Here is a 25,131-nt window from a genome sequence, read left to right on the forward strand (position 1 = left end):
GCAAATATATATAATTATTTCTACTTAAACAATTTGCTTTCTCTGAAATGCATTCCTTCAACAGTACACCATCTTCACTGAAAATATGGTAAGCATTGAAAAAAGCAAAAAAAAAAAAGGTAGATGCAGCCCCTGGGGCTCTTTGTTCCCAGCAGGAAGAGACTCCTTTTGGTGGGCTAAAGGTTAACACCCTTGTCTCACAACCCCCATCCTCTACCTGTCATTCTGAGTAGATGTCACAGTTCATGCACATAGACAAACAGGCTGACCTGACCAGTTCATTTGACCTTGGACAGGCCTAAGATCAAATCTGGTTATTAATATTGGGGCAGTCAAAATGTAATCTTCCAGACACTGGAGAAGTGAGCTAGAAATTATGCAGTAGACACCCCTGTCAGTCAGAGGCATCATGATGCTAAGCATTAAAATGTTCATCTGGACCCAAGGAGGAAGTCAAGATAAACTTTCTTTCTTTCTTTTTTTTTTTTTTTTTTTTTTTTTGTTCTGTGAATGCTATTGAAAGAAATTTGCTCAGGGTATTTATATACCCAACTTATCTGTCCTCACACTTTCAATTATTTTTGGACTCTTTGCTTTATCAGAGTTCTTATAAGGTAATCCATTTGCAGGCTAAGGCAGATATAATTGGAAAAATATTGCCCTTTCATAGTCATGGAAGATATTTTACAAATAGGATGAAATACTTTTAATACTCTTATTGTAGTTCAATATGCATATAATTTTAACCATGGATTCTCATTCTCTGTAATTGTTATTTCTTATAACTTCCTCTCAGAATACATCTCTAACTTGCACTCAGAATATATCTATACTATAGGCTAAAATGGAGAAATATGAAATATTATTGAAATGCTCAGGCAAACACAAAAGGTGCAACAGAAATAAATGCATGATTATCTCAACCCATTACTAAAATTTAAAAGAGAATTTAATCTAATATCCCTTCCAGAATTTGCCCTATCATTACAATGTTCCCGAGTTACAGGCCTCTTCCTGAGACACTCATGTGTCTATGATAATATCCACATTAACGATTTGGCTAAAATATCAAATGTACAGAATATCGGTATTTCCAGTAAAAAATGTATTTTTGAAAGCCATCATCAACTTTTCATTTAAATTCAGACCCAAAATAACACAACTCAAGAAACACATCCTTGAATCTTAGATTTTTTTTTTTTTGCCTGCATGACATATGTGATTTTTACAAAGTTGTAATTTTTTTTAAAAAGGATCTCATCTCTTGATTTTGGTTATCTGCTAATTACCCAAAATTCTTTTCTTAAAAATGGTATCTGGATTAAAGTACATACAGTACATTTTTTTTTGCATAATTAACTATTGGTTCTAGCTCTCCTAAAGGTACATTGAAAGTTTTCACACCCTGGGCAGGGAGACTTTATATGGTATGTAGAATTATGTTACAATATACTACCCCACTCCTTCAACCTCCTGGTATTTTATATGAGTTGCTTCCTCAAGCAACACAAATCCACTAATGCTTTAATTTGTGACACTGCTAACTGGTATTAACAGATTATGTATAAATCTTTCACCTCTTTTGTTAGGTTGATTCCCAAGTATTTTTTTTTTTTTGAGGATATTGTGAATGGGGTGGTTGTCCTCATTTCCATTTCAGAGGATTTGTTGCTGATATACAGGAATGCCTTTGATTTATGCATGTTGATTTTATATCCTGCTACTTTGCTGAATTCATTTATTCGCTCTAATAGTTTCTTTGTAGACCCTTTTGGGTCTGCTAGGTATAGAATCATGTCATCTGCAAATAGTGATAATTTGAGTTCTTCTTTTTCTATTTTTATGTCTTTAATTTCTTTCATCTGTCTAATTGCTCTGGCCAGTGATTCGAGAAGTATGTTGAACAGAAGTGGTGAGAGAGGGCATCCCTGTCTTGTTCCAGATTTTAGAGGGAATGCCTTCAGTTTTTCTCCATTCAGAATGATGCTAGCCTGAGGCTTAGCATAGATTGCTTTTACAATATTGAGGTATGTTCCTGTTATCCCTAGTTTTTCTAGAGTTTTGAACATAAAGAGATGCTGTACTTTGTTGAATGCTTTTTCCGCATCTATCGAGATGATCATATGGTTCTTATTTTTAAGCCTATTGATGTGGGGAATAACATTTATTGATTTTCGTATATTGAACCAACCTTGCATCCCAGGGATAAATCCTACCTGATCATGGTGCGCAATTTTTTGATATGTTTTTGTATCCGGTTCGCAGAAGTTTATTGAGGATTTTTGCATCTAGGTTCATTAGAGATATTGGTCTGTAGTTTTCTTTCTTTAAAGTGTCCTTGTCTGGTTTAGGAATCAGGGTGATGTTGGCCTCATAGAATGAATTTGGAAGTTCTCCCTCTTTTTCTATTTCCTGAAATAGCTTGAAAAGTATTGGTATTAGTTTCTCTTTAAAGGTTTTGTAAAACTCTGCTGTATACCCATCCGGTCCTGGGCTTTTCTTAGTTGGTAGTCTTTTGATGGTTTCTTCTATTTCTTCAATTGATATTGGTCTGTTTAGGTTGTCAATATCCTCCTGACTCAATGAAAACTACAGAACCCTAAAGAGAGAAATAGAAGAAGATCTTAGAAGATGGAAAAATATACCCTGTTCATGGATAGGTAGAACTAACATCATCAAAATGGTGATATTACCAAAAGTTCTCTATAGGTTTAATGCAATGCCAATCAAAATCCCAACGGCATTTCTTGTAGAAATAAAGAAAGCAATCATGAAATTCATATGGAAAAATAAAAGACCCAGAATAGCAAAAACAATGCTAAGCAGGAAGTGTGAATAAGGCAGTATAGCTATACCAGACTTCAAACTATACTACAGAGCAATAGTAACAAAAACAGCATGGTACTGGTACCAAAATAGGCGGGTGGACCAATGGCACAGAATAGAGGACACAGAAACCAATCAACAAAATTACAACTATCTTATATTTGATAAAGGGGCTAAAAGCATGCAATGGGGGAAGGATAGCATCTTCAACAAATGGTGTTGGGAAAACTGGAAATCCATATGCAACAAAATGAAACTGAATCCCTTTCTCTCGCCATGCACAAAAGTTAACTCAAAGTGGATCATGGAACTTGATATTAAATCAGAGACATGGCGTCTGATAGAAGAAAAAGTTGGCTATGATCTACATACTGTGGGGTTGGGCTCCAAATTCCTCAATAGGACACCCATAGCACAAGTGTTAATAACTAGAATCAACAAATGGGACTTTCTCAAACTAAAAAGTTTTTTCTCAGCAAAAGAAACAATAAGGGAGGTAAATAGGGAGCCTACATCCTAATAACAAATCTTCACTCCTCACACTTCAGACAGAGCCCTAATATCCAGAATATACAAAGAACTAAAAAATTAGACAACAAGATAACAAATAACCCAATCAACAAATGGGCCAAGGACCTGAACAGACATTTCTCAGAGGAGGACATACAATCAATCAACAAGTACATGAAAAAATGCTCACCATCTCTAGCAGTCAGAGAAATGCAAATCAAAACCACCCTAAGATACCATCTCACTCCAGTAAGATTGGCATCCATTAAGAAGTCAAACAACAACAAGTGCTGGTGAGGATGTGGGGAAAAGAGTACTCTTGTACATTGCTGGTGGGACTGCAAATTGGTGCGGCCAATTTGGAAAGCAGTATGGAGATTTCTTGGAAAGCTCGGAATGGAACCACCATTTGATCCAGCTATTCCCCTACTCGGTCTATTCCCTAAAGACCTAAAAAGAGCACACTATAGGGACACTGCTACATCCATGTTCATAGCAGCACAATTCACACTAGCAAGACTGTGGAACCAACCTAGATTCCCTTCAATAGACAAATAGACAAATGGATAGAAAAAAATGTGGCATTTATACACAATGGAGTGTTACTCTGCATTAAAAAATGACAAAATCATAGAATTTGGAGGGAAATGGATGGCATTAGAGCAGATTATGCTAAGTGAAGCTAGCCAATCCCTTAAAAACAAATGCCAAATGTCTTCTTTGATATAAGGAGAGTAAATAAGAACAGAGTTGGGACGAAGAGCATGAGAAGAAGATGAACATTAAACAGGGATGAGAGGTGGGAGGGAAAGGGAGAGAGAAGGGAAATTGCATGTAAATGGAAGGAGACCCTCAGGGGTATACAAAATTACATAGAAGAGGAAGTGAGGGGAAAGGGGGAAAAATATAAGGGGGAGAAATGAATTACAGTAGAGGGGGTAGAGAGAGAAGAGGGGAGGGGAGGGGGAGGGGGGATAGTAGAGGATAGGAAAGGCAGCAGAATACAACAGACACCAGAATGGCAGTACGTAAATCAATGGTTGTGCAACTGATGTGATTCTGCAATCTGTATACGGGGTAAAAATGGGAGTTCATATCCCACTTGAATCAAAGTGTGAAATATGATATATCAAGAACTATGTAAAGTTTTGAACAACCAACAATAAAAATTAATTTAAAAACAAACAGATTATGACTATGAAATATCCTTGGTTTGGTACTGGCTCAGGAGGTTGATACCTTTGTCACAGCAGAGCAAAATGTTTTAAGTCACATACATATACAATAACATACTATGTCTCTTACTTAAGCACAAACCTCAAAAAAGTTTAGTTGACTTACGTATGTTCATTAAACATTACCCTAAAATAATAAAGATGCTCTGCACACACCCCAAGCAAGGCAAAATACTTCCATCCTTCATTTTCATATATGTTTCAGTTGACAATGATCAGTAAGTGATCAAGCCCATTGAATTATTTGTAAAATCTTGAAATAAGTAAATTAATTTCTTTTAATCAAATCATTCAGTTGTTTTATTAGTCTAATTTTTTTCAATCTGTAAGGGAGAGATGCTTTGGGCATTTTGTACAGCACCAACTATATTGCCAGTAAGACTCAGATAGAGTTTGGCACTGGCACTTTAAAGTAGATTCATATTTTAAAAAATAGCTCTTATGATCACTACAGAGCAGAAGAATTATTTCAAGTTGATATATTGAAGTGGTACTTCTTTAAGAAACATAAAAAGACAGAAGTTTTAACTTACAAGTAGTTAAGTGCAATTTGCTTTTCCAGGGTTATGTGTTATGACAGTGTAGCTTCTGTTGCTCATGAGATTGGGCATCGTATTCACATGCTGCTCTCTCTTAGCACTGGTTGTTAAAGTAGATGGCAGTGCACCTGTAATACATTGTGTTATGGTTTAGATATTAGGTGTACCCCAATAGCTCATGCATGAGATAATGCAAGAGGGTTTAGAGGTGAAATGATTGGGTTATGAGAATATTAGCCCAAACAGTGGATTAATTCCCTGATTGAGATTAACTGGGTAGAAACTGAAGGCAGGTGGGGTGTAGCTGGAAGAGGTTGGTCATTGGACCATGCCTTTAGGATTTATATTTTGTAGTGGCGCGTGAAGTCTCTCTCCCTCGGCTTCCCTTTACCACATTCTTCTGCCCTGATGTTCTGCCTCACCTAGACCCTCAGGGAATAGAGGTGGCTGTCTATCAACCGAGACTTCTGAAACTAAATAAACTTTGCCTCCACTAACTGTTCTTGTCAGGTCTTTTAGTCACAGCAGTGAAAAAGCTGGGTAAAACAGATAGTATACTTGGGAGAAAAGTACAGGATATCATTTTTAAATTATCAAATTACAGCACATGCAATACACAGTTCTCTTTCATAAACAGGATAAAATAGGGTACATACTTGAATCTATAAACATAGTTATATCTCTCCATGCAGATCTACACATCTTATGCCTGTCCATTTATATCTGCATCTACACACACACACGCACAGAGAATGTGCATTGTATGAAGCAAAACTCCCAAATCAAACCTCAGAATATGCCTTTCTAGAATAGCAAGAAATTTTTAAAACTGCAGAATCATCACAATATGCACAAAGGAACATGCAACCCAGCAGGCCTGTGGAAGTTGGCTCTCCTGAGACCTATAAGACTCCCGTTCTGAAACTAGTCTATATTTCTGCTGCCTGGGGACTTGTTCATGAACAAGGAAAGTGGTTTTCTGTAACCACGATGAGACAAAGCATGATTCCAAAAATTTCCCGAAATGATATTCCTACAAAATTCAGTACAGCAGCTTTGGATCTTTACCCATTTCTGGAATCAGAAAATGGTTTCTTGGCCGACTGCTGACTTAAGTGCCAGACCTTCAACAAAAGAAGAACTGTATTATACAGAAAGGTTTTTCATGCAAAGGCTTGCTATTTTTCCCTACTGCAGGGGGATCTGTACATCAAAATATGTCAGACTCTTTTCTTTTGAGCCAAAACAATTCACAAGACAGAAGGCAACAACTTCAATGGCTTACTTGGATAGAGTATGCAGCATTGCAAAACCCTAGCAAAACCCCTAGCCTGTGATAGGGAGATTCCCAGAAAGACCAAGAGACAGTTTTCAGAACTGTGAGGAACAAAGGCTAATGGATCTGAGATTAGTGTGACCACCATTTTCACCATCTTGTGGAGTCTTCAAATAGGTAAGAGATATTTGATATCTTCTAGTCCAGTAGTTTCCAAATTTAGCTGAATCTCACATATCTTTGAATAAAGAAATACCTGAAAATGTATTGACAGAGGTTGTAAGCTTGGAATTAGTATGTTTTTAAAATTCCATTAGGGGATCTAATGGACATCTCATCTAACCTTCCATGTTATATACACATCTGCCAACTGGATACAATATCATTTCTAGAATGCCTTTTCACAGAAACATTTCATGACTCCAAAAAAGTTTGAAAGCATTTGCTCTCTGATACAATCTCAGTGGTAGTTTTTGGTTTTGTTTTTTTTGTTTTCTGTAGGCCCAATACCAAGTGAAGTCAACTAGATTCGGCCCCTATCTACCTTTCTAAATACCTAAATACCGAGTATCATTTGAATTCTTCACTTTCCTCCAAAATTAAAGGAAGAGTTCAATTTATACAAATCTCAAGGTACTAATAATATAAATAAATATTCCAAATCAAAAGTGCTAATTAAATTACTTCCTCACAATAGTAAATAACCACTTTTTTCCTTAACATATAAATATATGCTTCATGATTATCTGTCTCTTCCACTAAGTCATTCAATCCACAGGAACAAAGTCTGTTTCTGTCTTTTTGATGCTATACTCTTATTTGATATTACAGTGTCTGATATAGTGAGCTCTCAATGAGCAAGTAATGAAATGAGTGATCAAATAGGTAAACAGAAAGGAGGTTAAGATATGTAGTCTAGTTATTTCTGCATAAAGGATTTTTACCCCAATTTCTGTTTAGGAAAAAAAATAATTATAATAATAATAAACACATGAGCATCTGTTAAAGCACTAAACAGAACAATTGCACTAACCCAGCAATGTGATATATATGTAACTCCATCAGACATTTAAGGTGAGATCCTTGTTAAAGTTCAGTGTAGATTCAATTCTAAGAATCCAGAAGTGATTGAGTTTAAAAAAGATCTCAAAGACCTTTAAGTTGATGCTCATTTTCTAATTTACTGATAACTCAGAACCCATTTTCTAGATGAAAAAACAAAACAAAACTGTGGTATCATCTCAAAGGCAAACATTAAAGTAGTATCAGCTACAGAAGCTTTAAACATCCCCTTTTCAGCTGTGAGCTCCACTTACTATAACTCATTTGCAAATTCACACTTGGCAGACTTGAAAACTGATATTTAAAAGTGTAATACACAGTTCCTTTTCTGTAGGCAAACTGCTAAGAAAGAATGAAGATTGAAGTAAAGGCACATAAAAGGAAACACAAATAGTTATTTTCTACGAACTATATTCACCCCTTTTCAAGTTGATAAATATGGCTGTGTTCCTCTTAAACACAAATTTCAATTGAAGGTCAATGGCAGAGATAAAGTTAAGAATGGCTTTTCAGGAATGACAGGTCCTAGATATAATAGTGTAACCAAGTGTACTTATAGAAATTAAAAAAAAAAAAGTACCTTAGTACCTTTCCAATAATAAAATGCAGAAGTTATCTCCAAGTACAAAATACAATGCCAATAGAATAGATGTGCTGACAAGACATGAGTAATATTTTCCACATATAAGAGAAGCTTTCATCTCAGAATACTTTTTTCAAAGCTATTTTTGTGCCTTAATTAAGATCCACAGAACTCACTGGATTGTTTTGGGTTTTTTTTCTCCATTTACTAATTTATTAACTAAGGCACAGAAATGCTTGCCAAAAATCACATAAAGAGGGAAAAAGTCAGTTGGATAACTGAAGAAAGAAAATACCTGACTTTCTTTTAAACTTTCCATTAGTTACAGAGGGAAATGGGGGAATGTTTGTCTAGAGATTTCACTGTCTTTTTTCTGAGACAAAACTCCATACACTCCCTCTCAATCCACCCCTAATCAATTAATAAGGGAGGGTATCAAAATTGACATAGGCCTTGACCATGCTTATTTAGCCCATAGACATAAATGCTGAATTAGGCAGCCAATAGTTCAATTTCACTGTGTTTTAGACTCAAGAAAGCCACTCCAGAGAACCTTTTAGCATGAGCTAATATGGGAGCTTATCATGTTTTCTTGCATAATTTCCTCTTAATTTCTTTTCATGGTAAACAGAAAGAAGAAATTATGCAATGGTAATGTTCTAACAGTAGGAACACTGGCAGCTCAACTTCTGACCTCACCCTATAGCAACAGGCCTTACAAAATTGAAAACTTCAAGTAAGTTTGTAAATTGTTTACATCAAATAAAATTATGCCTGAAATAGCTAGGGAAAATATTCTGACTCTTTTATGTTGATTACTATTTCAGATATAAGAAACATATATTTATATTTCATACCCATGAAAAGAAAAAGAATCCCTCCATTTAACAAGAAAAGCCTTAAGAAATACTTCAATTATCCATATCATCACCACTGTAAAAAGATTCACTAATAGGGCTGAGGCTGTAGCTCAGTGCCAGAGCACTTGCCTAGCATGTGTGAAGCACTGGGTTCAATCCTTAGCACCACATAAAACTGAAATAAATAAAATAAAGGCATGTGTCCATCTACAACTACAAAAATAATTTTAAAAAAAGATTCACAAATATTGCATGGATGGAGAGGTAAAGGTAAAAAAGACAGAAGACTTTAATGTTACTGTGAATTATTTTTCAAAAAATGAGACAATGCCTTTAGTAATATAGAAACACACAGCTACTCTATATCAAAATCTACTGGGTTGAAATCTAATTATTTTTCCCAAAATACTAAAGGAAATCTAAATATTAATTCTCTTGATGACAGGGGAATAAAAAATGCTAAAATGTGTTTTAAACTAAAGATGTCCCCACAAACTGTGGAATTCAGAAAGACTATAAACAGAGATAAGCCACGAGGGAAAAAGAAAGCTTAGAGAAAAAGTATACATTTTCTTCCAAAAAAAAAAAAAATGGTGTGCTCACTGAGGACAGGATCAGCATCTACTGCCTTTGTGGCTGTCCTATTCACCTTTGGGATCCAGCACAGGGCACTTGTAACCAATGAGAACAGATGAACACTTTTCTTACTAGAACATCAACCTAACAAAATGTATTTTAGAAGATTTAAGGTATCACAAAATGTACCAATTTTTCATTCCTACAAATGCAGAAAACTCAGGCAATACTTTTATAGAACATAGTATGAATTAAACAAATGTTTAATATTTAGATACCAAAAAGAGCTCAAACCTACTTACATATTGCTATGGGTGATTTTTCTAATTGGAAATCCCTCAGTACTCCCTTTCTACTCCCAAAGTCCCTAAATCTCTATCTACTTTCTCATTATTTCTTTTCTTCCTTGCAGGTGATAACTGGTCTTTCTCAAAGATCAACTATTCCATTTGCACCCTTATTTCCACCCTCTTGTGTGGCAGAGGCCCTTCCTTTCTAGGTATACCACTCCATTCTGTGCCTCCTCTTTGTTTAATTGTCCTGTTTGACACTGTGGGTACTGAGATTAGACTGAGGAGTTCAAATCCTGACTAGGTCATCACTGTAACCAGTAATGTGACCTTGGACAATTAAGTTTTCATTGCCTCATCTTCTAAATGGGTATAATAATAGTACCTAAAAGGGTTGCTTGGGAATTAAATAAGGTAATATATCTAGAGAACTTAGGATATTATCTAGCTACCACCAAATAAGTGCTCAGTAAATGTTGATCTCAATGTACTCACTGAGATAATAGATCAGGGGGAAGCAGAAGATGAATAAGAAGAATTGGTAAAATGATAAAAAGAATTGAGATATTCCTTAAAGGAAAGCAGAAAAGGAATTGTTTGGTAAAAAATAAAAAATGACTAGCAGTGAAGAGAATTCAACTGATGTTAGTAATTGTCAATCTAATAATTCTTCTAGATACATCCCAAGAGAAATGAAACACATGTCCACACAAAACCTCGTATACAAATGTTCAAAACATCATTATCTATAGTAGCCAAAAAGTGAAAAGAACCCAAACATCCAATTAATGGGGGATGAAAAAAATGCATTATATCTGTATAACAAATTCAGTAATATCAAAGAATGAAGTACTGATACATGCTACAGCACAGATGAACTTTAAAACATTATGCCAAGTGAGAGAAGCCAATCAAAAAGGATTCTATATACTAATATTGCATCTATATTAAATGTCCAGAATAGTCAAATCTATAGAGACAGAAAGCAATTAGCAGTTGCCTAGGGCCATGGTGGGGTTGGGGATGGTTGTGGGCAACTAAAATGGTACATGACTTCTTTGGGAGATGATAAAAATATTCCCAAATTGATTGTGATAATGGTTGCATAATTGTTTAAAAATCACTGAATTGCACCTTAAATGGATGAATTGCATGATATATGAATTTTATGCCAATCAAGTTGTTACTAACAGAAAAGCAGCATAACAAAGAAGTTCACTGCTCTGTCAACATGATATATTTTGTGGCACATAATTTTGCTCCTTCCCCTTTTAATTTAGAACTGCTATCTTAGAAGTTAGAAAGTTTTAGTAATGATTTCCTAAATAATTGCAAACTTTAGTATTAAGATTGCTGTTTTATTTATTCCATCATTTTACCACTGTGGGCAATTTAAGAAGATATTCGTTAGGGTAACATAATACCCTTTAGTTCAAAAATTCTCTAAGTATCTTGAGGAATCTGTTCTGATTTCAGAACCAAAGAACAGAACAGAGTACTAATTAGGTAGAAATTAATTTGAGAAAAACTGTGATTTTAAAAAATGCATCTTAGCTGCTTGTGGTGGTACACACCTGTAATCCCAGTGGCTCAGGAGGCTGAGGCAGTAGGATCACGAGTTCAAAGCCAGCCTCAGCAAAAGTGAGGTGCTAAGTAACTCAGTGAGACCCTGTATTTAAAAAAAATACAAAATAGGGCTGGGGATGTGGCTCAGTGGTCAAGTGTCTCCAAGTTCAATCCCCAGTATCCCAAAATTTTTAAAAACTTAAAAAAATACATCTTAAAGAGACTCAGTGTAAAAGACTTCACAAAGGATACCTATTCCAAGCTTGGGATTGGGACCTACCTCTTTTAGGGCAAAAAGACTTAATGTACTCCCAAAATTAGTGAGCTCACTTACTTTTTGGAGAACCTATCACTTTTACCAAATTATATTCTGTTTCCTGAACCTTTGATTAGTCATGTGTACATACAGAATTGATTTCAGTGCTTGTTGACAAGTCTTGCACAACATCATCAAAGGTTTATTATCTCTAGAGACAAAGAACACTTACAATTCACGGGAAGAAATTTCTGAGATCTACTTTAAAACAAAATAAGTGGCATTAATGATTAACTCATGATCTTCACCAATTTTTAATACATTTCCATATATTACATTCTCACTCCTCTCCCTCCCCACCCTCTCTCTCTCTCTCTCTCTCTCTCTCGCACACACACACACACACACACAGACATACACACACACACAATTTGTTCTAAGACTTGAACAACAGAAGTATCAGCAGGTCTCCTTTCTGGATATATACAAAATATAGCCTTGAAATACCGTCTTTTTAATAAACTAACACATGTGAACTTAAAACATATCCACATTTATCTTCCATAACACTGAAATGCAAAAAACTCTTTTATATATATACAATGTGATGCTATGAAATAACATTCATCAAAAGACTGAATTGCTCACTTTTGGAAGAGTGTGTGTGTAGTGTGTGTGTGTGTGTGTGTGTGTATGTGTGTGTGTGTGTGTGTGTGTGTGTGTGTGGGTGTGTGTGTTTGGTTCCAATATACTTCTATACCAATGGTTTTCCAATAAATTATCAAGTTGTTACAATTAAAGGCGTATCCATTATTCCCCAGTAAGGGATTAAGTGACCCAGTCCATGCTACAGGAATTTACCAATAAATCAACCTGATAGTCTATTTTGAAACAGATATCTAAATAGATGTTAATAAAATTGATAAATTGGGTAATAGCAAAGATAGTCTCTCATTTGTGACTTAAAGACAGTACTTCTCTTTGTAAAGAAAACTCTAAAAAGTATGTAGTTTTTATAAAGCCCATCTTAGTTTTGCTGATTCTTAGGGAATTAACGGATTTACAAATTGTATGTCTTTGAAAAAAAAGTTATTTATGAATTCTCCTTGTAACTATTTTTTGGTGGATGGGAAGGGGTACAGGAGATTGAATTCAAGGGCACTCAACCCCTGAACCATATCCCCAGCTCTGTTTTGTATTTTATTTAGATACATGGTCTTACTAAGTTGCTTTGTGCCTCACTTTTGCTGAAGCTGGCTTTGAACTCATGATCTTCCTGCCTCAGCCTCTGGAGCTGCTGGGGTTACAAGCAGATGCCACTGTGCCCAGCTACTTGTAACTATTTCTAAGGACTGTGTCAATAACACAGCAAAGTACCTTCTCAGGGAGTAGACATCCAAGAAAAATTTGGTACTACTACACCATTGAAATAAGTTTCCTTAGTTTTCTAATAAAAGTCAAAGTCAAACAAAAAATAATAAACCAGAACTTGCTTTTAGTCATTTTTTCCTCAAAAGACAATGAAGGGCTTTTGTTTTAAAAAACAGTGACATTTAATAGATTCACATTGTGTGTGTGTGTGTGTGTGTGTGTGTGTGTGTGTGTATATATATATATATATATATATATATATATATATATATATATATATATATAAAGTTTTTTGTCTTTCAGTGTTGTGCAATATAAATTTACCAAATATAAAAATTCTGAAAGGCAAACTCTGGAATTGCATAATCCATTTTACCTGGTAAATCTCTTTCAAAAAAATAACACTAATGGGTGTAAAAGTTGAGAATTACTTCCCTCTCCCCGATCACTGATACCATCTACTCTGTTACTCACTGGGAAGTATCTTGAGTTTTAAGGAAAGGCCTTTTAAACTGACTCTCAGAAGTGATGGAAATTAGGCCTGATTTCCCCCAACTGAAAATAAATAATTTTAGGCCCCAATGACATACAGGTCCTGTTACTCTTAGGCCTGCCATGCATATAGTTAGAAATAATTTAAAGTCTTTGAAAGATACTCTACAATGTTATCAAAATGTCCTCAAATGTTTCATTTATACCAAGTATAGTGATTAGGATTAGGACAATTAAAATTAACAATTTTGTCCTTTCAAAATTAAGACTATTCTGGTTTCCAATTGAAGAATATTTCATTAATAAATGTGGTCAACGACATGTCAAATGACTGACTTTTTTTTTAAAGGATCAGGGAGCCAGATTCAGGGAGGCAGGATTGTCCCAAATATCTCTGAGTTTAGTCAATTTCAACATTTGTAACAATACTATGGGCTTCACACAAAAATTAGCAAAATTTCAAGGAGAGAGAGAGTCAGAAAGAGAACTCATGAAAAACATACTTTAGAAAGAAAATCCATGGAATCCAATAACTAAAAGAAATAAGAGAAAGAAAAACGTAATAATAGTAATAATTTAAAATAAGATGATTCTCAAAAATTCTACAGGGAGCACATGAATAGAAATTCCTCCAGGAATGATAAGGATGCCAGGGGAAATTCAGGGAAGGAGACAGATTCAGGGCAGTGAGTAGGCTGTGCTTTAGTTGCTCCTATGTAGTAAGTTAAATGCTCAGGGAGGCACATCCCTCCTTTAGGTCAGCAGGGTACTATTTACTACATTATTGCTAAGGTACCCTGGTGACCTGAACAAATTAGTGAAACTTCCAAAGTCGCTTAACTTGCAAGCACTGAGCGCTCAGGACCTAGATAGATGTGATAAATATTCTATCAGTCTTTTCTATTTAATATACTAAACACCCAAACATGCCAGTAGAAAGAAGCTTTGGGAAAGGAAAGAATGAAAATAAAACAATTCTGTAGTGACAGGAAATATTCAGGTGACAAATTTAACCAGCAGTTTCTCCTTCTAGGATATAGATGACCGGAGCATCACAAGCTTATAATTGCAGTAGATTGCATTCACATGTGCACATCTATTGGTCAGCTCTTACAGCATCTAAAATACCTTTAAAGAAACCTGCTAATCTGGTGGAGTGGACATGGACTCTGCAATGATGAGCCCTAAACAAAACTGTAAAGTTTGCCCCTGAAGGCCCGAGTCTTTCTCCTTCCTTCTCACACCCTACTCTTCCAATCATCAAATTTAAAAAGTGTTCTCATTAGCTAACACTCATAAGTAGGCCAGGGCTTGAGCTGGGAAGCCCCTAGGGTTACAATTTCAGTTCAGGCTCTTACTATCTGTGAGAACTTGAACAAGGTCATATTTCTCTGAATTTCAGTTTCCTCATAGGTTAAATGGGAATAATACCATATAACTGTTAGGAAGAATGCATGAGATAATGTACCTAAAGTGGTTAACTTACTAAGATCATTGTCAGTAAGTGTAGTTTTCAAAAGTTAGTGCCTAGTCAGTTTGGTGGTGCATGCCTCTAATCCCAGTGGCTCCAGAGACTGAGGCAGGAGGATTTCAGAGTTCAAAGAAAGCAAGGCTTTAATGCCCCAAACACCCAAACATGTTAGTAAAAAGAGTTCAAAGCCTGCCTCAGCAACTCAGCAAGGCCGTAAGCAACTTACAATAAATAAATAAAATACAAAAAGGTCTGGGGATGTGGCTCAAGGGGTAAGCTCCCCTGATATCAAAAATAAAAGTTTCATACGAGGAGAGGAGGCACATGCCTATAATGCCAGTAGCTTGGGAGGCTGAGGGCAGAAGGCTGAGGCAGAGGGACCCCAAGCTCAAAGCCAGCCTCAGCAAATTAGGTAAGCCCTAAGAAACTCAGTGAGAGCCTGTCTCAAAATTTAAAAAAAATAATTAATTAATTTCTTTAAAAAAGACTGGAGATTTTAGGTTAAATACCTCCAAAAAAGCCATTATAAAAGGCAATATTTGCATAAGTATTTATCAATATGGTTTTATTGGTAGCAAACTAAAAATCAGAATTTTAAAATTTTTTAAAAGAGAGAGAGAGAGGGAGAATTTTTTTTCAATATTTATTTTTTTTTTTTAGTTTTCAGCGGACACAACATCTTTGTTTATATGTGGTGCTGAGGATCAAACCCAGGCTGCGTGCATGCCAGGCGAGCACGCTACCGCTTGAGCCACATCCCCAGCCCAAATTTTTAAACTTTTAACGATTTTTCTCCTAAGCTAGAGTTAACTAATACAAGCTGGGTCTATCAATATCTCATTCCTTCTACTTTCAGCCTTGCATTCCACTAATTTTACCAGCACATATACAAAGTTGTAATTCTTCAAACCCAGTATTTCTCTGTACTACTCCCTTAAAAACTGCTTGATAAGCAAATATAACCCTAATGCCTGTTTCTTTAGCAATAGGAAACAAAAATTTATATTATATGGTACCTACTTCTTCCATCAAAAGAAAGCCTTTAGAAAATCTGGGTATAGTCTCCATATAATTTTATATCTACACATGCATATTTACTATAATAAGTTTATTTTCAAGTCTACAAAAGTTCTTTAAGTTAAAGATAGAAAAGCAGACCTTAAAGTTAGAAAATATGGAATACCTATGAAAGATTACACAACTGTGTGAAATAAAATGCTGCCACATACAGCTATTCTTATCTATGATGAAAATGGTACTATTGGTCATATAATTAAATCTTTAAACATTTTCTTTCACGGGCCGTATTGGAAACCTAATGTACAGAGATACTCCAAGAGTCATACTACATTAACATCCTGCTTATACAGAGACTGACTGGAGTTGTACTTTGACATATTTTGTATTTTTTTTTAATTAAGGGCATTTCTTGTATTAAAGGAAATGTGTTAGTAGCATTATCCTCCTTTTTGAAGAACAATATAAATATTCCAACCAATAGAAAAACTCTATCCTTCCCTCAAATTTCTACTATCATCCTGCCTTAAACTGATCAATAACGTCTTACTGAACACTAGGACAACTAAAGTAAGTCCAGATACACAAGGGACATTGTATGACATCTACTAATAATTCAAGAGGCCAAGCACACTCAGTCATTTGCTTAACCACTGTTGAAAGCAAGTACGGGAGCTTTGAATGGCTGTAGAGTTAGTTCTTAATTTTATTGACATGCCTGATATCTAACCACCAAATCTAGCTTGTAATTTTTGGGAGTTAGAAAGCACCATCTTAGAAATCCCTCTGCTCCTGAGCAGCACTTGGGCAGACAGTTCTTATCCCACCACATTCAATGGATCCAGCCAGCATTCACAGCAACATTTCAAAACCTGACACATAGTAAGTGCTTAGTAAATGCATCTGCATTTATTGGAATTAAATACTGGGGTGCCATGGGGGCATTCTGTAGTCAGAACTTTGACCCTTGAACCTACACAGGTCACCACACTCCTAGGTCATGGAAATGGCAAAGATATTTTGTAATGGTTAAGCCTCTCCTGTTGCTCTTCATTTATGAAGTAAATCAGATCTTCCTTTGCTCTCCTGAAATACACTGGTAATTTGGAAGGAAAGTGCCTTTAAGGCTTGAAGTATCTGAATAATGAACAAATCTCCACATCTAATTGAATTCAGCCTGAGCGTAGGCTCAGACTCAAAGCAAACTTGGTAAAGCATTTCCAGTAGAACTCAGGAAGGCCAGAAGTTCTGGAAGCAGAACTGTGGTCATTATGCACATGCCAGCTCCTCCTCACTCCACCCCAGGTCAAGACACTTTCAGCAGTGTGGAGCCTGCCTAACATATGACTCTGGCTGTATTGCTGCATGGTATCCCAGCACCCATGTGAGCATTTCAGCAACACAAGCTCCACTGATAAGGATGATTAAATTCAATCCGAGGAAACACAAGAGGAGAATACATTAATTATAAGATGACACTTCCATCTGCTTTACCTCAGGGAGGGCAACAAATGAGCCATTTACTATTTTTTGGCTAAATCATACCTGCACTTGATATAAGATAGAAAGAACAAAAGTTACACACAAAATAAGTAGCACAAATCATAAAGTACTAGTTGATATGTTCCTGATGTGAATGGCAATTTCAAATTGTTGACTATATTTCTGAGATGTGGTTATGTGGTTGTGTAATTGTGCGGTGATAGTTTGTGTGCGGATGCCCATGCGGGTTCAGAAGGAGTAAATGAAGGAAGAACTTGGGGAAGGGCATTCAGCTACCTTACCTGATTCCTTGACATAATCCCTCCACTTTCTCCAAACACAGAAATTCATTCAGATTAAGTAGTTCTTTTAAAAATACAAATAAATGGGCTAGGATTGTGGCTCAGTGGCAGAGCGCTTGCCTTGCAAGTATGAGGCACTGGGTTCCATCCTCAGCACCACATGAAAGTAAATAAATAAAATAAAGGTACTGTGTCCATCTACAACTGAAAAAAAATACAAATAAACTCTGAAGAAGGTTTGAGAGTCGTTTACTCCTTTGGATACACTACTTTGCTTTTATAAAAAGGCTTGCTTCACTTTGATTTAAGGAATGCTCATTTTCTTTGGGGAATTAGGTAACCTTGCAACAGTGTATTTCCATGATGAGAAAATCTTGGTGGGATAAAATAATGAGGATTTGAGGAAAACAACAGCATGTACCAGACATGTAGGGAGATGGTAGCATTGGTTAAGGAAAGCCATGGAGAAAGAAGATAGGAGGGTTCCAGTGACCCATTTCACTTTCTAAAAGATTTTGTCTGGTTTGATAACAATTTCACACACTGAAATTATTTTATCTATCCTGATATGGGTATAATAAGTTTCCAATACCTTCTCTAAATTAATCTTTCTAGGAATTGCTATGTGTCCATCTATATTTTGATAGACAGCTTTGAGGTCATTTTTTTTTCCTGAGAAATATAAAGTGGGTTCTCAGTTCCTAATGTAACATATTACTTGCCAAGAGAATGCAGTGAAAAAGGTCCATATGTGTGTTATGAAGCCATTATAACACATAGCTGTGCTTCACAAATGTCAAGCTTAAAAACAGAAGCAGACGTAGTCAGTCGAGCTGGCCAATTACATTGTGATCTGAAAACAAAAGTGATTTATTAGTTGCTATTAGCTAAGCAACTCGTCTTTATTTGATCTGTGTATTTACAAGTTATAAGTATTATGAAAGCTTGTATTGTTGTACTACATAAACTTTTTTTCAACCCTGCTTGTTTTTTATATGAAAATACAATACAATAATTTGAATTGTGATTACTTTTTTAAAAAAGAGATCCTGAAACTGGAATTAAACTTTACAATGTATTTCAACCTTGAAATGAACATAAATCTGAAACTAATACAAAAAGTGCAAAAATTTCCATATTCATGTTAATGTTGAGCAACAAAAAAGAATAACTTTTGTTTATCTCTAAAAACAGCTTTCTTCATCTAAACAAATGACTAGAATAAGATTAAGAAAACCCTGTTTGGGTTTCTTAGATACACACACATATTCCAATTTCCTTCTGCACAATGACTTTTATGCAAATATGTACCACACAATCTCCTGACCTCTTTTATCATCACACCAGGACAATGACAGTTCAATAATTGAAATGGTACATATCTGGTACATTTGATTTTGAATTGCAAAGTTGGACTCAGGCCTATTGAAATGAAAATACCTGTGACTCATTGTTAACTCCAAACTGATCCAGTTATTATTTCCTACTAGTAAAAACAGCAAAAAGTTAAGTGAAGCTAATTATTCCATTTTTGTGTTGCAATTTCCATTGCACATTCTTCTCCCAGTGTACCTCCTTGTATTCTCCTCTGTGATCCTCCCCCCACACCTTGACTTTAATTCTTAACCCGGATTCTTTCATCTATAAGAAGGGTAATGAGAAAACCCCAAAAGTGTTCCTTGGGGGTATGTTAGACTAAAAGTTACCTAGAACTAAATCCCATGTGTGTTATTTGCTCACCATGGAGACAAGAGATTTGCTCACTGCTCTCAGCCAATATGAAATCCAAATATGAAAACAGCATTATGGAATTCAGACTGACTCCTCTGCTTCACTACTAGCAGATGCAGAAGGAAAAAAAAATGCCCATATAATTAAGCTTTTGCCTTTGAACCAGCAAAGCTGTGAACACCTAACTTTAAAATACACATAATAGCAGGAGAGCAGCTGACTTGCAGGTGCACGGTGCTGAGGGTGCTGAGGGTGCTGAGGGTGCTGAGGGTGGTGGTGAGACCAATCAGCTGGCCAGGAAGGTCCTGGCCAGCCAAGAATAAACTGAATTGTAAATCTGAAATATTGCCAAAGTCGTCCTTGTTCTTGCTGAGTTTGAATGTGTAATGCGTTTTTCATTATATCTTTCCTCTGGATTCTTTAGAAAAAGTTTGGGATCATGAAAGAGTAAGACCAAATCACAATGCATTTAAAAAAAAATAAACATTAGAAGTAAAAGGGTTTCTTTAATACATTCCTCAGTTTATTCTTTAGTCTTTTATTTATCCAATATTTACTGAGGACCTATTTTGTAAATATCAATTGGCCAAAATTCAGAAAGCATGCTAAAGCATGAAATTAAGACTATAATCACATATAACATATAGGTTAAAAACTGTTGTACATATTCCACATATATGCATGTGTATAGGTACAAATAGGCATTCAGATAGAGATTTTTACCTTTCCTGCCCAATTATAACTATCTAGGCATTTAGTATTTATTAACCTCACTTTAAATATACTTTCACATGTTAAAAGTGAAGATAAAAGGAAATTTGTTTCATTTTTTGTTTCATTTTTCTTGACCAATTTTGCTTCATCATTCAAATTTCTGGAGGGAAAAAAATCAAAATCCAATAGTACTTAGCACTTCAGAGAATTTTACTTGAAGAAAATGAGTAACATGTCTTAACATAACAAAATTGTTTTCTAAAAAAAAATTCTAAGAAAAATAACAGCAAAAAATATGAATAAAGCTTCGTTTGTTTTTGCAGACATTGTTAGCAATAGACATAAAGGTATTCTTTTTTGTTTTTCTTTTCTTTCTTTTTTTTTTTTTTTTTTGAGTCCATATGGAAATATCATCAGCACATTTTGCTTCTGGGTTCTTTGCCAAAATACCATAACCCACAAGTCATCTACCTTAAACAAAAAAGGAAAGGTGTTGTTCTGGTCAAATAAAGAAATATTTTTTACTAGCATACGTCTAATGTTAAAGCTGCCTAAATCCTGCCAAATACATTAAAACAAGATCTGTAAAACAGATTTTCATTAAATTGATCAGTTTAAAGTTAAGCAGCTAGGCAGATGATGCTTTCAAGCTAACCCTTAACCTTTAACTTTTAACCTCCTTAAACTAGAATAAAGACACACACACACACACACACACACACACACACACACACTTCTTTGAGGTAATACTGCTTCAGTTTGACAACCCAATGGGTAAAGTGGTTTATTCAAATCGAAATGACACATCTCTACATTCAGTGTTATGAATCGATATGTTGTCAATAACAAGAAAAGTTGTTTTCTGGCCACTCTGTATTTGTCTTACAACTGCTACTTGTCACTTTCCTCCAGTGTCTGAATAATTCACAGTGCAAAATGATGTAAATTAAACTCTTAATGAGAATTAATTTTATGTAGGAGATTATTGTCTAGTCATTAACTCTGAAACATTTTATGTCTAATTTTAATATTTTAGCCACATGATAAACCAATATTTTTTTTCCAGGCCCAGGCCAATTTGTTAGGTTCTCATTTAAAAGCAATTAATGATACTTATGAACCAATTTTATTTTGCCGACACAAGCCGAGACCAAGCTTGCTAATATCCTCATTACTGTGTTTGAAAATCCTCTACGTCTGACTCACAGAGTTTCTGAAATTAGTGTGGAAATGGACTCATCCTCGACACCCTGCTACTCTGGAGTATTTTTCTAGTTGTTTCTAGAAATGAGGAATGCTTCTTGAAGGACAAAAAAGAATATAGTGGGCTTGTCTAATACCAGCTTTCAAAAGCTCAAGTATTTTTCATCTTCAAGGTAAGTTTGTTCAAAGTAATTTTGCATTTGTTTGGGGACCACATTTAAATGCTACACTAAGCAGAGACCCTTGACTATTTAAGAGATAAGCAACTAAAAAAGTATACAATTTTATATGATTTATAAAATTTTAAAAATAAGAGTACATCATTGGTTGTGGGACATAAAACACTCTTGGCTTTAAAGTTCTCTTTATAATCTAGCTTTTATCTTGATTTGTTACAAATTCCAAGATGCCATCCTACCTGCCCTGAAAAGGAACCTCATGAGTAACTCTGTACCCAGCAAATTACCCTTGGAAGAGTGAGGTGTTCAACTCATGCCTATGGAAGAAATACATAAACTTAACGCACCACACACACACACACACCATACACACAAATAATTATCAAACCAATTGATTAAATAACCTTTCCTAAAAAAATAAATAATAATGCTGTTCCTTTCCTTGGGTTCCCATGTGAGAGTAATAAAATAGAAAAATTTGTACATTTATATCTTCTATTCACAACATGTGTTAGAGGAGCTGCGTGAATATAAACACAGTTCATGAATATTCGATATAGCTCCCAGGGACTAAATATATTATTTATACAAACTTAATGTTTGTTTTTTTTTTTCTCCTAGGTATTCTAAAAGTTTTAATAGGTCAGGTATCAACAGAAAAAAAGTAGACAAATGAACAGTTGTCAACTGTTGCTATAAAACCTATGAATTATAATACAATTAATTGTTTATATTTTCAATAGTGCAGGCAGAGAAATGTTCCATCTTACATTAGGACCTGCACTCCCCACAAACTGGGGAGCCCTAATCTAATGCTTTCATATTGATCCACAGAGTGCCAATATCCTAGGAACAATGTTACAAATTCTCACACTGAGTCTGTACATTTTTATGCATCATACATCCATCTAGAATTTGAACTTCAAGAAACAATCCAAATACATAGGACTAGACCAACGTAAATAAATAATTCCAGCACCTAATACAGAGAGCCATATGTGTTCTTTTTGCTGTGCATTTGTAATTTTAAATAGAGTTAAAAAGCAATAGGTATTATAATCATTGACTGACTCCTGATAGTATAGTTATCACTGATTTCTAGTTTAAATCAATAGATAACACTTGCAAAATGGATTTTGTAATCATATTTAGAGCTTGTTACAATGACTAATGGTTTGCAATATTTTCTGAATTTTAATATCGTCTAGACACAAAGAAGTTTTTCATAAGTTATCAAGTTATTCATCATAGAAATGAATCTGTTGCATTTGTACAAGAACCAAGACAATCAAGGCAATCCAATGAAAAACTACAGAAAATAAATTAATCAGCGATTAGGGTTTAGAAGACATTGAGACAAGTTGTGTGATAAATGACATTCATCACTTGCACTTACACATGACATCTGCATAGTTTTTCCCAGTAAACAAAAAAGTACACTTGCTGTCTTAGGAGCATATTTATCTATATCACACTCTTTTGTTGGGGAAAGTGTTACTAGTTGGGAAAAATGTTGTGCAAAACACAACAGAGTTGACTTTGAAGATTTTGGACTGATGCTATAGGAATGTTTACCCAATGTTACTGAGATCTCATGCACACACAAAAAAATCATGTTCTGATCATCCCTGTTTGTCACCAAACAAAAGATGATGCATTCACAGAGTAAAACACATTTTGTTTTTTCTGCTTCGTGTAACCTTTAATAATCAGCCAAGAGAGACGCCATGATTTTGTTTCTTAAAAACAATAGGTAAAAGAGATTTTAAGAGAATTATTTTATATATGACAATACCCAGGAAAGTTCTTTTATTACAGGGAAGCCAGTGAAGCAATCAATGCCTCTGAGGTAGAGGTAAGTGGGACACATAGCAAATCTTTTGAAAAATTCTCCACTGCCATATAGTTGAATATGCTTTTAATAATGTTAAGTTATAAATTGTATGTTTTGTCTGTCTTTTTTTCTTATTCTAACTTGCAGATCTGTGCTCCAAGCACTGAAACAGTTAATCCCCTTGTCTACTCTGTGCCAACGGAAATGGATGTCACTGCTTACCTTGTAGAGCTTCAGGGCTGCCTCATGCCTGTGATTGGTGGTATGCAAGCATAATTTATCCACACTGTTGGTATAGTAGTCACAGGCGTTACATTTTAGGTGAACGGGGTTGCCAATGGCAATGCACTTCAACCTCCATTCATTGCTTTTGCCCCCTTCTTTTATGTGGGCCACCAGTTGATATTTCTGCATATGTTTATCAGTCTTGCAGTGGAGCTGGAAGTTGGCTTTGAGCTGAGTGTTGTAGTTACAGAGCTTGCACTGGTAGATATCTCCAATTACAGCCCTCCATTCCTCTTCAGGGAGAGAGCGCTCACTGCTCACATGCACACTTAGGGACTCCAGGCTGTCAGAGGTGAATTTGTTGCAAACAGCACACTGGAATAGCTTCAGCACTGGGTCACTGATATAAGGTGACAGCTCTCCTGCAGTAAGGAGGGACAGGTCACCACCCATTAGCTGACCACTGGCAAGCCGGATTTCAGGTGGCAGCTCATTATTTACTACAGGAAAAAAAATTAAAAGGAAAACTAGAGACTAGGAAAACACAGCGCACACAAAGAAATCTGTAAAATAAAGTCTTGACAAGGAATGTGCTTTCTCTAGAGCTTAAACTATAAAAAGCTGTAATAGGATTGAATCAGGATCAATTACAACCATCCCTTTCAACTTCTAAATTCCCTCATCAGATAGCTTTAATTACTCCTACTGGGCATGATGTCATTCTGAAATTTGTATTTTCGAGGACAAGAAAGTTGATCAATACCATAACAAAACAGTCATGTGTTTGCAATTTAAAAACCTAGATAAACATACATAAACACTAATTGTTATTTCCCAATTTGTCTTAAAGCTTGATGAGATCTGGCTAATACTGTATGTGTGTCTTGTAATCTACGCCAAATACCTGGATAAGGTAACGGTATTATTGTTAACTTAATTATGTTCAATCATAGCTATTAAAATATTTTTTTAAATATCAATTAAAAATAATGGTAGATACTTTTGAAGCTGAATTTTGATACTTTAGGGAATAATCACCAAAACTGAAACTACAAACCTTATTAAGTATGGCTAACGAGGGCAAGCAATTAATGCAAATTAGCATTTGTTAACCAACCTATTGAATGAAGACAAAAGTTTGTTAACTTTTCTTATGCCATTTCCATTCCTTAACTCTTTCCCCTCTGCATTAATTTAGCTTTGATGTAGAACCACAAATAGTTTGCTTATGCAGCAAATTTAAGAGAAAGTCCTTTCTAGTAAAAGGTCCCCAATTTGCTGGCATTCACTACTTTATCTGGGGGCATCCCAGCAAGTCAAAATGTGATTCAAAACTAACAATAGTGCAGAAGAGCAGTTAAGTACTAACCGAGTCCTGGGGCCAAAGCTGCAGCGGTTGCTGGATCCAGCTGGAATGGATTGATCATGAGCTGAGGGTCGGCAGGGTTTTCCAGCTTCATTCCAGTCAGGCCTATGTTCTGGGCCAGGTAGTACTGATAGAGCTCTGCCTCCGCTGGGGTGAGGCCCAAGT

At 35.5% G+C, this 25,131-nt stretch overlaps 1 protein-coding gene across 1 annotated transcript in view; it reads right to left on the reverse strand.

Moving 5' to 3' along the window:
* Window positions 1–6,174: 6,174 nt before the first annotated feature.
* The window catches only part of LOC143641272 (zinc finger homeobox protein 4-like), a 21,380-nt gene continuing 2,423 nt past the window's right edge, over window positions 6,175–25,131 (reverse strand). The window contains 3 exon segments of the mRNA XM_077108557.1: window positions 6,175–6,234; window positions 23,598–24,100; window positions 24,970–25,131. The exon segment at window positions 24,970–25,131 is cut by the window's right edge and continues 1,192 nt beyond it. Coding sequence (XP_076964672.1) covers window positions 6,175–6,234; window positions 23,598–24,100; window positions 24,970–25,131 — 725 coding nt within the window.

This window comes from Callospermophilus lateralis, unplaced genomic scaffold (genome assembly GCF_048772815.1).
Source record: "Callospermophilus lateralis isolate mCalLat2 unplaced genomic scaffold, mCalLat2.hap1 Scaffold_93, whole genome shotgun sequence".
In the NCBI taxonomy this organism is placed as follows: Eukaryota; Metazoa; Chordata; class Mammalia; order Rodentia; family Sciuridae; genus Callospermophilus; species Callospermophilus lateralis.